The sequence below is a fragment of the Cryptomeria japonica genome, chromosome 9 (assembly GCF_030272615.1).
Source record: "Cryptomeria japonica chromosome 9, Sugi_1.0, whole genome shotgun sequence".
Taxonomy (NCBI): Eukaryota; Viridiplantae; Streptophyta; class Pinopsida; order Cupressales; family Cupressaceae; genus Cryptomeria; species Cryptomeria japonica.
In genome coordinates, this window is record NC_081413.1 from 465,732,925 (window position 1) to 465,748,556 (window position 15,632).

At 36.2% G+C, this 15,632-nt stretch overlaps 1 protein-coding gene across 3 annotated transcripts in view; it reads left to right on the top strand.

Annotated features, from left to right (window-relative positions):
- The window catches only part of LOC131072027 (pumilio homolog 23), a 128,073-nt gene that overhangs the window by 61,206 nt on the left and 51,235 nt on the right, over positions 1-15,632 (top strand). For all 3 annotated transcript variants that reach the window (XM_058008029.2, XM_058008028.2, XM_058008027.2), the window contains exons 2-5: positions 1,745-2,120; positions 2,241-2,549; positions 3,416-3,586; positions 7,994-8,137. In XM_058008029.2, coding sequence (XP_057864012.2) covers positions 1,745-2,120; positions 2,241-2,549; positions 3,416-3,586; positions 7,994-8,137 — 1,000 coding nt within the window. The remainder of the gene's footprint in view (positions 1-1,744; positions 2,121-2,240; positions 2,550-3,415; positions 3,587-7,993; positions 8,138-15,632) is intronic.

Below are 15,632 nucleotides of genomic sequence, written 5' to 3' on the forward strand. Positions count from 1 at the left end.
ATTACTCCAATGAATGATATTGGGGGCTGTGAATGATCAATGATGCCCCAAACTCAGGGATCAGCAATGATGCCCTTAGTATTTGCCTGCAAACAAATCACCCAGCTGGAAAACTTGCTATGAACTCTTCAAAATGGGCCCCAGTGCAACCTTTGTGAGGATGCCCTAGGGAAAATGAGAGTTTCATCCCCAATTCCGACAAAGAAATTTAAGAGGGTTTTTGTCCTCTCGAACCCCAAACACACCAAAAGTTTTCGTCCTTGGATGCCCTAGAATGAACACACTAATTATTTAAAAATTCTTTTAGTTTTTTAATTAATTTAATTTTTATTCTAAGTATTAAAAAATGCTTTTATTTTAACACGATTGTTTAAAAATACCTTTTATTTTAATTATAATAACATTATTAGGTTGCCCTTAAATTGGGAGATGTTGGGCCCAACTTAAATAATATCAAGGTTACTAGGAGTTGAGGTACTTGGAGACCGGTACCGGTACTAGTATGGCTATTTTTGAAAAATAGGAGATGGGGTACTTGGAAACGTCATAATTAAAAATAATAAAATAATATTTTAAATGTATAAAACATAATAAAAATATAATATAATAAATATCATATATATTAAAAATATTTATATATGAATATAATTGTATTTTATACAATAAAATAAAAATGTGTAGGTTTTTTATGGTTTTGTTTAAACTTTATACCATACAAATATTTTAGTTTATCAAAACAAAATTATATAGAGGTTTCACCGAGGTAGAAAGGAATTTGTCGAACATTCAAAGCTTTATTCTTTCTACAGATTTGTAATTGTCTATTCTCCGACCATTTCCCTTCCTTTGTTTCAACATGGATGTTTCGAGGAAGGGACTGAACCTACTGCCTTTGAACAGGAGGGTGCATGTCTAATTTTTAAGCGTTTTCCTTGTTATTTTAAGGAGAGGACTGAGCTCTCCTGCAATATGGTTTATTTAATTCACACTTCTCTTCCTTAAACTATGACAAATAATTCTCTTTGCTGAGCCATGTTTTTTACATTTTCCTGTCGCATTTTGCATTTTGCCCTATTTTAAGTGCGGGAGGCTTTAAAAATCTGTGTGGGAGACCTGGAGTTGTCAAGAGACGCCATGCATTGAATACCCAAGCACCTAAGCAGTCTCTGGAGATGTCTCAGAGACCGGAGATGCATCCCAGTCCTGGGGGCACATCCCAGGGGTCCGGAGACGCGTCTCCTGGTAACCATAATAATATTGTTAATTTAATTTAACCCCCCAAAACGGGACATAACACTAAATAACCAGCAACAAATTTGTAAATAATAAACTAAAAACATTCTCCTAAATGTAGCTAAGTAGTGGTGCCTCAGATCTGAGAATAAACTATTCTAAATAAAATGTTTTAAACATAGTCTTGGACTGCTGAATGTGGCGCTCCATATTAAAGAATATAAAACTCTCTTATAAAGGCCCTGCCCAAATTTAGAATTGACCCTTCTATTTTTGGCCGATTGTAAACTTTACAGTCATCAATATTTGACATCAGATTTTTCTAATGGAGATTCAACATCAATGGTACACCCAGACATGGAAAGAACTCATTTGTTGTTTGGTAATAAGTTTACAATGCTAGATTTTTAACCACACTGCAATTTTTAATTTGTATAGAAGAATTTTATTGTTTTGGATTTGTGTTGAAGCTTTAAATGGTCAAGTTAAAACTTTGGTTTCCTTCCTACAGAAAAAATCTTGATCCTGAAACAGTTCAGTACTATACAGAAATATCATCTCTCCTTGAAAAGAGTACCACTGACACAGAGGAGAGGGCTATCCTTTGTTCAAATGCTCTTGATGAAAGTCGGGGCAAAGAGTTCCAACTTGTGTGCGATAAAGTTTTCAGTAGACTATTCGAAAATCTCATCTCGAGCTGTGAAAGGGACCAGCTTTGCCAATTTCTATTAAGATGCATCAAAGTTTTTCCCTCTATTTCAATGGATCAATCAGGATCACATGTTGCTGAAGCTGCATTGAAGTCACTAGCTTTAGCTCTCCAAGATTGTGATACAAGGACAGAAAGTCATGCACTCATCAAGGAGGTATTAACTAATATATGCCAGGTATGCAGTAATGTCTTTTTTACAGTCAATTGATAGTGGATTTAAGGATTGTTTATAAGCCTAGGACATAAAGGTGCTTATGACTATTAATTATAAAATTTTTAATAATTTGATTTGCAGGAAGTTGCCGAAAATGTTCTTGATATTATGTGTAACCAATATGGATCACATGTCTTGCGTAGTCTTCTATGTCTTTGCAATGGGACATTGCTCGAGTCTCTAGACAAATTTCACATGAGGAATAATGCCTCTACTCTAGCAAGCAGGTTGAGTGGTTTTACATTCCAATCGCCTACAAAACAACTTAACTCAGCACCATTGCAGGCTTTTCCTAAATTGTTAAAATTCACTGTTAGCAAGATCCTTGAATATTCCAGATATAGGATCTCTGTTATACGAGCAGACACTTTTGGTGGCCTTGTCTTTCAGGTAAATATTGTACATGCTTGCTTCTGGTTGAGTTATGTAGTTTTGAGTTTTAGCATGATTAACTGTACCAGTCTTGGAACCCTTCTTGAATTTTGGTGAGAATAATTGCTTTCTTTCTTGTTATCACATTAAAGATTAGTGGCTGGCCTCAGAGTTGCTTCTGCCAATTTTTTACCGGTGTAGTTTCTGCATGTTAATTAGTTTGGTGTGATTTTTTGTGTTTGACCTATTCTTTTAATGGTTTATTTTGTGGCAGTTGATTCTTTCCTCATTTTGTGATTATGATTGATGTTATTAATATCACAACAGTTGATTCTTTCCTCATTTTGTGATTATGATTGATGTTATTAATATTCCACAACTAAATTGCTGAGAAATCTCTTATCTAGATGTTATTATCAATTTTCGTCATGGCCTGTTTTTTTGTTTCATTAACTTAAGAAAATCTGTTAGCAATATTCAAAAGGGCTTGCTTTTTGTGAGAGGGGAAATATTTTCGTTTATAAGTAATTATTTGATTTTGTTGTTAAACTTTTAAAACTTGTTACTACTTGTTGATGTCTGTGCCTTACTTTTTGCTTCTAACTCGTATATCTGACTAAATTCTCTTCTTTTCTATTATCTATATCAGGTTTTGTTGTATTGTTTATTTATCTTTAGTGTTTTACAAAGTGATATACGTGATGTGTTGAACGAACTTGAATGTAAATTACTTTTGTGTTCATTCTTTTTATGCTTATACATGAATGATCTCTTTCTGTAGAAGTGGACTTCCAAGAAATGCTGTAAGTCATTCTTTAAGATGGCTGGTTCCTCTTGAGTTAATTATATGTATTGCTGCTATAAAAATCATATATTGCCTGCAGACCATTCTGAGATTATTAAAGGGGGACGATGAAGCAGTGGTAAAAGTAATAACTGTCCTTTTGGATTGTTTTGAAAATAACGCCTTAAAGGAGGGAAAGATGTTAGAAGATGCTTCACGCCAGAATGTGTTGGATCTTATGATGGATCCAGCTAGCAGTCATTTAATGGAGGTAATGGCCATCTCTGTGACTTCTATTAGAAACGTTATTCATTTTTGTAAGCTATAATTTCATAACAGAAATCATGAATATTGCAAGTTTTCTTCTGTAGCAACACATTGTTTATTGCCTGAGTTATGTATGCACTGTTCAGTGTCTTGTTATTTATCCCTGCATAAAGTCTGTAATTGTTCATCCAAGGGGAAAAAAATGATTTACATGTTTGGGGAACAGTTCCTATTTAACTGATTATTCATAGTGACAGTAATTCACAAGTAATAAACCTAACCAAAGGTGATAACAAAATTAGCAATGTGAGCAAGACATCTAGTCTCCAAAACCTACATAGAAGGTTTGATGCGAGAGGGTACTCCCCTCTAGCTAAGAACTCACCAACTTAACACAAACTCTCACAGGTAGATCATCTCTGTTTTAAATTTGAATTCACAATCGCTGATTAAAATTGCAACAACGAAACATATTTTTTATTGTCATCAAGTCTGCAAACACATATTCACATTATTGGCCTGTCAATGGCCTCTCTCCCTCTCTACATGACATTTCATTTGTTTAACTTCAACCTGGCACAAATCTCAGCTGCCATTCTTTACCCCCAACTTGCTATCCTCTGTAGCTGCACTCATACTTCCATTCTGTTCTCAGGCCAAAAGCCCACACTCTATTGTTTGATACCTTCCCACACATCTCTCTTTTCTTCCTTGGCCAATACTCACACTCTCTTGGCCAATTCCACCCTCAACCTCTCTTTCTTTTTCTAGCTTCGATTGCATTTTAATCTGCCATTGATTCACATTCCTCTTTTCATTCTTTCAGGTCTGTTGAGCTTCAACGCCTATGAGGCTATTAATGTTCCACACCCCTCCTCTGTCGATGGATCTTCACGTTTTCTGTCTTCACATATTCTTTCCATATCCCATGTTCTTTCATATCAGTGATTTCTCCAGTGTTTTCATCAATCCCAATCCACACATTTTCCTCGTTGGCATGCTTTGCATACAGCACTGCCATTGCTCTAACAACATTGATAATTCTGAGTCAAAGTTGTAGGAATTGCCTTCAAAGCTTGGACCACTTCTTCATAAGGCTGCGATGAACTCTTTTGCTTCAATGTTGCTGATATTGTAATCTCATCCGCACCACCACTTGGAACAAGCTTACGATTCTTTATCATGTTTCGGAACACAGACTTTGCATTCTGAAGATTTCGCTTCACCTCATTTAATAAGCCTTTGCTTGCACCTGTTAACAAAACTGTGCAAGCTTTTGGATCATTGCAGTCAACTATAAAAGTAAAATATACATCACCAATTTGTTTTTGAACCTCAAACAATCCTGCCCCTGTTCCCACATCAGTTTCTTGCAATTCTTCTGTTCTATTTACAACCGTTGCTCCACAAGCTTTGGCAATTCTATTGTTATCTGTTTTCCTTAACCTTCGAATTGCACACACTCCTGTTTTGCTCAAATAGTGAGCCGCAAGATCACTCAGGCCCTTCTCGGTAATGACTAAATCTGGCTTGAAGCTTAATATTTGGGAACATATCTTTTCAATACATTCTTCTTCCATCTTCAAGAGTACACCCATGTCTACAAGGGCAGTCACAACTACAACATCTGACAATTTTTTTTATGAATTTATGGATGTCCATGCTCTGTTCCAAAGCTTACAGGCTGTGAAGATGTTGGCAAAGGTTGTAGAGATTGGCTTTACACTTGTCAATTGTATTTGTTTGAAAGAGGTACTTTATGAGACAATATTACTTGAGGCATTTCTATTTCAGCCTTGAGAACCATGACCCCACAAACCAATGAGAGCGTAGACATTAAAGAGGTTTAGGCACTGACTTCAAAGCTGAATTATAGAAGTTAGAGACTGCCAAACCAACACTGAAAACCTGAAACTATTTTTGGTGATGCTGATTGCTGATTTGCCCGGGTGCTCCTGCACCAAGGTTTTGGGCATTTTTTAGCTTGATATTATGTTTCACTTAATAGAGTTTCATCTAGTGGTAGCTCATAACAACCAGAAAGAAAGAAATTATATCAATGCCCACACATGGCCATGATAGGTCAATGGACTTGGAAATACAACTAGAGATAATGGATTTATTGTTAGTAGCATTAATGTTTGTGTAAGAGTCTGCTGGATTCAACTACAAACACATATATCCATATTAATACATATATGGATATAATAAAATGAATGCATTTGTCACCTAAGAAAGTCATAGAAGATAACATAATTTTAATTATAAGCTAGGTTTTGAGCTAAGACACACTGCCTTGTCAATCAAGCATTATATGATTGCATGCATACCACATTCAAATTCAAATTTTGTCTATTTGCCGTTACATTTTATCATCTTTCTTTTATGGTGCCTTGATACCAACATTTGTATCAATGCACGTCTATGGGAAAAAAGTTGAGGCTGCTAAATGGAGGCTCCAACGCAAAAGGAAGTAACTAGAAGATATAATGGGGACTAGGAGCTGTGTAAACACTTTATAGAAATGCAATGCAAAAGGCAAGTTTTTATGTTAAACAAAGATTAAAATAAAAACTTTATAATATAAAAGTCTCTTATATGTGAGCAATGGGGGATTTTCGTGGTGTCATATTATGTTGTATATAAGTAATTTGATATTTTCACCATGTAGGAGTATTTTTAATGTTCAAGTCATCATCAGCAGATTCAGCACCACAATGACTATTTTCCATGATAAGCACATCTCCATGATTGTTTTATAGCTCTTGGTGTACATTGGACATTTGATATACGTGACTTTTATAAGAATAGAATTGTTGTTCCATATTTCTACATTTCTTATCTATCATACTAGAACTTCAACTGTTCTATTACTATTGAATATTTTAGTTAGGCAACCTACATATCTGACACCATTGCCTGTACAATTCAAGTTGAGTGAGTTGACATATATTGAGAAGATATGTCTGATAGAGAATTGAAGTTTATCAAGACCTTGTATGGATAGAGAGTTTTGCATGATCGTTTCATCTCTCTGAAAAATGGTTTGAGACAAGTACAAAAAGAATATTTAAAGATTACAAGAAGTTATACAACAAAATGTCAAAACCCTAGGACAGACGTAAGTATGTTAGACCTTCAGGAATGGAGGAAAGTCTGGCTGAAAACCCTTTTTCATGGTGCTTGGTGCAAACTGAACAAGCTGAATTCTATAGACCTTGTATAGAGAGGAACCATGATACAAGACAAAAAACAAAATTGTTGAATGGGTGGGGAGTATTGTGGGAGATATAAGCTTAAAAATACATGAGCAAAAGGTGCAACATGCACATTGGTGCAGAAAAAAATTGTCGGGGCAGTCATTTTTATTTAAAGACCTTTCAAACAAAGGCCATTTCCATTCAAAGCTATGTTACTTCCACTTACACAAAGATATGGGTAGAGATGAAATTTTTTGAACAATGATATCTTTTCCATGAATGGAGGCCTTTTCCAACAATTGCATCAAATTGAACTCACCTGGATCATTTCTCAGCTTGGCAGAGAAGGGAAATTGGTCAAACACAACCTTCTCAAATTGATTGCACAAAAACCAAGCTTCATCTAAGATGTTTTTCAGTCTCCAGTATTATAATTGATTCCCTGTCAAACTGTTGATCGCTGCAAGGGAGTCTACCTCCACTTTCAATTTTTTGCCCTTGATGAGACTGCTAATCTGAACCCTTCTTGAACAACCAAAGCTTCTGCTTCATTGTTTGACTTGATACCTAAAAAGAAAGAAGCCCCTTTAACAAATTGGCTGGTTGAAAAATGAAACATCACACTTGCACCAGCCAACCCTGGGTTTCATCTACCTGCTCCATCAAAATTTATTTTGAAAGAATCACTGTTTGGCAGAATCCAAAAGGATAGTTATCGAGTTGAGACTTTATTGACTGCTCCCTTAATGGATGGTATGAGTACCCAAATTTACCCTAATATCTATTCTCATTTCTTTTGTCCTCTTTTTCTTGCACCTCCTTAGATACTAAGTCATGAGACCTAAAAGTGTTCCAGGAGAATAATCAGGGGAAATATTATTTCTGTGGTGTTGTTGAGGAATTTTGGCCAATAGAGGAAGTACCAGGAAAAACTAAAAAGTAAATTAAGTTTAGATTTCAAATGTTTGTTTCCTGATTGTCAATTTCATGGAGAAGATTCTATTACTGATTGCATAGTAGTAGAACTAGAATGTAAAAAATTGCGACAATTTATGGAAATTTTAAATTTGTCTATTTAAATTTTAGGATTGTCTCTTTTTAGATTTTTCATTCGCAAATCTAATTCCTCATAAGGATTATCTCTTTTTAGATTTTTCATTTGCAAATCTAATTTCTCTTAAGGGTAAATTTGTTCTGGATTGTTTTTGCAGGTTATTTTGGAAGTTGCACCTGGTTATATCTACATGGAAATTTTGAATCGCTATTTTCGGCATTCCTTGTTGGAAATTGCCACTCATAAATCAGGGAATTTTGTTGTCCAATCGTTGATTTCCTCTTCAAGAGATGAGGGCCAAGTATATTCTCCTGCCTGCTGTTTCCTGCTTTCTAGTAATTAATTTATAGCTTTACACTGTTGCTATTTAACTTAGGGAAGTAGAATATTAATTTCCTTTCTGAATTTTTTTTTCTGATCGTTAATGTGTTAAAGTCTTGGATAAAACATTGGCATCATGAACCCATAACTATATCTGAATAATCAATAAAGTCAACATAGTAGATTCTTGAAAGAAATAAAATATACTCCACGATGACTTCATGAATAAGAACACAGTTGAGGATATTCATCGTAAGAAGTTTGTGTTGTGTTACACCTTGTTATGCACCTGTTGAAAATTCTACTTGAAAATATTAACTTAAGGTTTTTGGTCTGATCTAGTGTAATTATGATTCGAACTGAGCTGATTTGTCCCATTAGGGCCGACCTGCATTGAAAATAAATTCGTTCTCATAATTGTAATTATTATTTGATTTGTCCCATTAGGGCTGACTTGCATTGAATAAATGGCTGAAATCATTAGTCCTTTTTCCTTCATTCTTATCAATGATCGGTGGATAGAAGTAGCATTTGAGGAGCAGGTCTAAGGTTTCATTTGAAGCTGGCAGTGCTTGCATCCTGACAAGAGCTGGAGGCCAAGACTCTGGCAACATAACATACAAAGCCCTTATAGAGGAAGATGCATGAAACACTATAGCTAAGCACAGCTGCTATAGAACCATAATCTGAGTGAAGGACTTATCTCAGAAACATCTTCCCTCCAATCATGACCAACTGATCTAATCCAAACCAAGCTGGAGATCAAGAAAGACACCAAGAGGCTAAGCAAAAGGGCTTCATATGGCCCTGACAACACAAGCATGAGAGGCTTCCTTCACCATGATGTTTAGTCCTCATGCATAGCCTTAACAACTTTTTCCTGGTCCCACATAGCAGGTTCCTTCGTGATCTTATCCATATGGATTAGCAACCACAAGAGCATCGTAACATACAACCGTGGCCTTGACATAAAACAGCAGCACTGGAACATGAAGCACCTCTGTGACCTGTTAGGGGTCCCACAGATACTGAGAGGGGGGGGTGAATCAGTATCTAACCGGTAATAAGAATTTCTTAAGTTAAAACGTGCAGAACATAAAATAACAGTGTACCGGTATGCAAGAAATAATGCAATGAACAGAATCAAGAATATCCACATGAAAAGTACACCATAACACAAGATGTTTAACGAGGAAACCCGGTGTGGGAAAAACCTCGGTGGGATTTGTGACCCACAATATTCACCCACTGGCCAATAAGAGAATATCACTTACAATAGGAGCCTGCACATGCAGGAAGGCCAACTGCCTAGAGCTCACTGCTCAATGGGAAGTCACACTGACTTACAATAAGGATTATACTAATCCAATGACTTGTACTGCTTTACAATAGCATCTCCAATGCCAAATTCAGTACCGGTTCTTGCCTTGTTCTTTACATATACCCTTGACCTATAATTCGCACATTAGGTCTGCCTAATAATTTTCTTTATGCCCATTACATCACCTTTTAAAATGTCTACAATGATCTCCTTTATATACAAGAGTCATTTTACAATTTGCCAAGTCGGCTTACAATAATAAACAAAATATTACATAACAGAAATCCTGTCGGCCTCTGTGCCGGTATACATATTTTCTTCTGTGCCGGTGCCAGTGTAGAATGATTTGTTGATGCCGGTGCACTGTCTTGCCTGTGTAATGCTTGGCCGGTATAATGTCTTGCCGGTGCCATAGGATTGCAAGGTTGCCATCAATGACAAAACCTTCAATCACATACAATGTCTCATTGGAGTGTCCATATGCCAACAATCTCCCCCTTTGGCATTGATGGCAACACTCATGAGAAATTTCAAAAAGTATCCAAAATGTGTAGTCCAAAAAAGTTACCAAAAATGTTTACCAAAAATATGAGAGCTCCCCCTGAGCATATGATTCCTGTATTTTGAACTTTCTCATCCCACTACTCCCCCTTTGGCATCAATAACAAAGGTTGTCAAGATGTCAGTAGAGTTTGTAGGTTCATCTATCCATATCCTTAACCTTGTAGCTGGGTAGTTATTATCTGAAAAAGATCTCCCAAAATTAAGTTTATACTATCCATAAACTTTTTACTATCTTTTATTTCTGTTTTAGTCCTCTGTATTGTATCGGTGAGATGCTGCAAATGCTCTACCGGTGTTTTGCTGCCTTGTGTTAGTGCCTCTGAAATTTCCTTCCGCAAAGATGCTAAATAGTCCAATCTTGGACTCAGTTTAGATCTCAAATGTTTTGCCTTGTTTATTATTCTCTCTTTTTCTCTTTCCAGTTTGAGCAATTCTTCCTCAAAATTTGCTATTTTTTCTTCAAAAACTGATAATGAATCCAGTGAGTTGACAAAATTGTCTGCAAGCTTATTTATCTCATCCTGTGTCTTGCTTATTTTCTTGTCAATATCTACAGTCAAAAAGTTTGTTTTACATGTATCTTTATACACATTTTTGTATTCTTTCAACAAACTACATAGTTCCGGTAGAAGTGTGTCAAAATTTCTGTTACACTTCTTTATTTCCTCATCAAAGAATTTCTGTTTCTCTTTTTCTACCTTATCTTTTACTGATTCTTCCTTTATTTTCTCAATGTTTTCAGAAATATATTTACACAATGTGTCCAATTGTCCTAAAGAATCTTTATTATCTATATTACAGTTTGGAGTTATCGCCTTCAAAATTGGTATTGAATCATCAATTGCTTTATAAGCCTGTGAACTGCAGTCAGTTATTTTCTTAATGGAGTCTAATAATACCTAAGTCACATACAATGTCTCATTGGAGTGTCCATATGCCAACATGACCAACAGGAGAAATGATAGAAACAGATAACACAACTGCAGGAGTATGACAAATCTAAAATACTGAAGTTCCTTGCCCAGTCATCTACATGAGAATCCACATTGAAGAATTACAAGTTTTGCCAATTGCTAGCTGGATAAAATTGAAAATTAACAGAATGTTTGGGTAATTTTTACTTGGTATTTCTTTGAGCATGCAAATCACATTCATCTAATGACAGTTGATCAGCCAGTGAGGTACATTGAAACTAGACTCTGTCACGAGGTTACAGGTACACTTTTTACAATTGCTGTATACCGAAGGGACCACACACCAAATAGAGGAAACTTCTTGTTACTACAGTCGGCAGGGATTCTTTCTTTTAAGTATTTTTATTGAGGCTCTAATTTTAAATTTTCCTAAATTTGTCTGACAATTACTGATTATGGGCATACATACAAATGCAATGTCTTTAACAGCTTGTAGGGCTTACCAAACATTCCATGATGTGGAGATTGAAGTACTTTTGCTGATCTGAATTACTTCTACACAATTCCACCAATACCTTCTTAAAATATACCATTTCTCCAATTTCTGCGAGTTTTGATCTCATATGAACTTCGGCACAAGGGAAGATAAACTTTATCATCTGCATGCTATTTTTTGAGTTACATTTTGCATCCCAAGTTCTAATCTGCTATTGTTGCATGGTGAATGGAGATCATGAGGGCACCAATTGGATGCCCCAAAAGTATATGAAAGTTTGGTATTTGATATAACTTGTGTGAATCCAAGAATGATTGTGAATGTGTGCTCTGAGGGGATGGGCTTGACAGGTCTAAATTGCTGCATGCTTTCAACATTACTGAATGACAATCATAATCAGAATGAAATATATAGCACAGCTGGAGAATCTAAGATACTTTCATCAGGAGAATGTTAATAAAGAAGTCCACCTCTTTTATTCTGTAACTATTGTACTAGATGATCTCTTCATAATGAAGCTGATGCCCATCTGAAATGGAGACCCAATGAGTGCCATGTTATTAAAAAGGACTCTGACTGCAAAATGCTGACTGTGGATTCTAACAGTACCAGGATGATCTAATTTTAGATATTGAGCATGTAAAGATTTTTTTGAGAAGTTTTATCCAATCAATATGAGTCTGATGGTGATGGCGTTGCAAGAATAACACTTATAAGTTCTAACTGTCAATTAATTGGAAATTGGGAATACTATTGATCAAAATGACAGCAAACCAAGCATTGTGTAAATTGACGTTCTCCACTCGTAGTCTTCTCTGTCCACCTTGAACGTACACACATTGCCATCAACAATTGTCTAGCTCTGCTTGGAAGATTCTGTGTCCATTCACTTTCAACCTAATTTACCGGTTTGGGTTCGGATTCGGGTAAGGGTTCGTCCGTACATTATATATATTTTAATTATATATATATATACACATATATTATATATATGTTCAATATATACAATCCATACAAAAATAAAATATACAATGTGACTTTCCATACATAAATGATAATTGATAAATGATAAATGATAAATGATAAATCCATAATTGCCAATGCCAATAAATATTCATATATTGCAAAGGTAATCAGTAAACTAATAACCAAAGTCTAATATCATATTCATAATTTGCAAAAAGGATAATATTCAAGTTTCAAGTTTCAACTGATTCAACTCTTTTTTTATTGTTTTTTATTCAAGTTTTTTATTGTTTTTACATTTTTATTGTTTTTTTGACCCGTGGGCCCCGTTTTTGGGAACCCATGGGCCTGGGTTCACGCGGGTCCTCCCGGGTTCGACTTGGGTTCCACCCGGGTCCTTCCCAGGTGGCTAGGACCCATAGGGGACCCGACCGCCTGGGAAGGACCCAGGTGGAACCCGGGCCGAACCATGACCGGGCACGAACCAGGACCCGGACCTAGGCCAAAAAGGGAAGAACCGTAACCGAAAGATTATGTGTCTATTCACTTTTGGCTACCTCTTTGTTGACTATGGCTCATGAAAACAAAGATGCCAATGGAGGATGTGGCCAAATGTCTACATGATCCAATAGAGTAGCCTCGTCACAGCAGCTTTCTGTATTGCTGTAAAGGTCAATGATTACTGTTGATGGTTACATTATAAATTTATATAGTGATTCATGCCAACAATAGCTTTCCCATTCTCAACAGGAGAAATCTTATCAATCTCTATGTCAGTGTGATAACCAGAATGCTGAGTTTATCCTCCAAGAAGATCACTACCAGGTGGTGGACTTGAATGATTTCATCCAAAAATGGTTAATTATACTTTCACATTGAAGATTGTCTCTAATGGATTTCACTACAGAGATTTCAATGCACTCATTGCTTGGTTGACAACCACAACCTTTCACTTAAAATAGCTTTATATTCCACATTGTTTTATGAGGGTACACCATTCCTGCAGTGTATTACTGTTTTGACACACTTTGCCTTTCATCATCTCCTCCTGAAACAACGCCTGCTGCAAACTTGTCAAACATATATGATGAATTGGGAAAAGTAACAGTTGGAGGAACATACACTGGATAATGATGTTCAATAGCATGTAGTGTTGGTGGTTGCGGGGTGGGTAAAATGGTGGGAAAGTGGAGGTTGTTGCATTCCTTTTAAGCTCACTGGTATAAGTGACCCAATTTGTGTTGGCTGCGAGAAGTGAAACATCAAGGTTAGCAATGAACTTGTCACTTTGTTGGTATTAATGAAAGCAAGCAACACTAATGCTAAAGTTTGTTTACTTTAAGTTTAATTCACTTAGTAATCTGATTTCACAACAATTTAAAAGTGAAACTTCGATTTAATCTAAGCAGACTAAACACAAAGTTTGGAATCAAAATGAAGTAGCAACATAGGCGATAGGGTAAAGAAAGTGTCTGTTTTTGATGTCTGGTGATTGCAGACGGCTGGGGGAGCAATCAGGAGGAATCCTGGAGCTGTACAGAAAATTTGGAGCTCAGATTTGATAGGGACCCTTTTCCAAATGTGATAATGACCTCTACGATGTGGCTGTGACCTCAGGGTGCAGTCATGACCTACAACATGCAGTAGTGACCTTGGATTGCACTGCTCTGCAATTTTCAAAAGTTGTTCGCTAAAATCCTGGATCTCTGTAAAACCTGTAGAATCTGGAAATGTGTTGTCACTGATGCAAAAATTTAAAATAACCTATCAAATCAGAGGGGGATAAAAAATTGGGTGTTTTTCTCAGGAGCTTGCCATAGTCAAGCCCTTGATTAGGCCTTTCTAGGTATTGGGGGCTGTAGGGTTGACAGCAGAGTGAGCCTAGTTTGAGTGTCTTGGCACACCCTCAAGGGATTTAAAACTGATAAATAAGCAAAAAGCCGCAAAATGAATCCTAAATGTGCTTAAGGGATTCAAACCACTAAAATGGGTGCAAAACATGAAGGTTAAAGTGTAAAGCATGCACTTGTTGGCTCTACACTTTAATTCCACCTTAGCGGGTATGCAAACTAAGTGGATCAAGCATACTTAAAGTAAATAATATAAATTTTAGCATACTTAAAGTAAATAATATAAATTTTAGCATACTTAATAAAAAGCATCAAGGATATTTGAAGATTTCTGCTCTTGTCCTTTTGTTTGTTTTTGCTTGCACATCATCTTCAAACATGCAATGCTCACACACAAAAGAAAGAGCTTGAAGTTCATTAAGAAGAAATTAAGAAGAAAAACATATCACATGCTATGACCTATCATCTACTTTTTGACATATCTTGAACTTGGTAAGAGAAAGAATGAGGGATCTTGGGAGGATCATTTAGATTGGGAATGGTGTGAAGAGATACAAATGGCTGTGAATCAGCCAACTAAACATGGAATGGGCTATGGAGGAGCTACCTGAATATGGATTTAGCTATGAGGGAACTGTTAACATTATTTTTCATTTTTTGCCAAATTATGTTTTTAGAAGAGTTAAAAGTATAAAAGTTTTGTAATGTTGAAAAAGGGTGAATGATGGAGATCTAGAGGAAAGCTTTTCTTCCCTCCGAGGAGAGATGAAAGTTTCACTTCAGATTTCCCTTCAAACACTTTTCACGCATTACATTAGAAGAGGGGGGGAAATGCACTAGATTCAACCTTCTAGAAAAGGAGATTGAATTCCGAGTGATGGTAAGAATGGTAAGTTAATCCCCTCTTCTGGAATGAGATTTGAATTGATTGAATTGTATACTTATGACCAAGTGAAAAAGCGACAAAGATCTGATTATAACTCAAAATAGAAGTGTAGGATGAAGCTGTGCACCTGGATCTGGCAATAATCTGTCGAGATGAAGCCGCCTTGCGAATTTGAGAAAAAGTTGCCCGGATCGTGGCGGGAGTGTACACGGTCCTTTGAAAAATCCGTGAAACGAAAAGGGTTTTTCTGCCTCTACAAATGGAGTCCAAATCCTAAAGTACAGCTGCGCATCTGCAACCTACACACAGAAAAGAGAGGGAAAAGTGTTGGGATTGGAGGTTTGCCTTCAGGTCAAACCCTAGTTTTGGAATTAACCAAATGATGAAAGAAAGTACTTGCAAGTAAATGTAAATGAAAGATTGAACTGTAAGTCACCTCAAGGGAGGTTGTGATAGAAATGTTGATAGAATTGCTTGT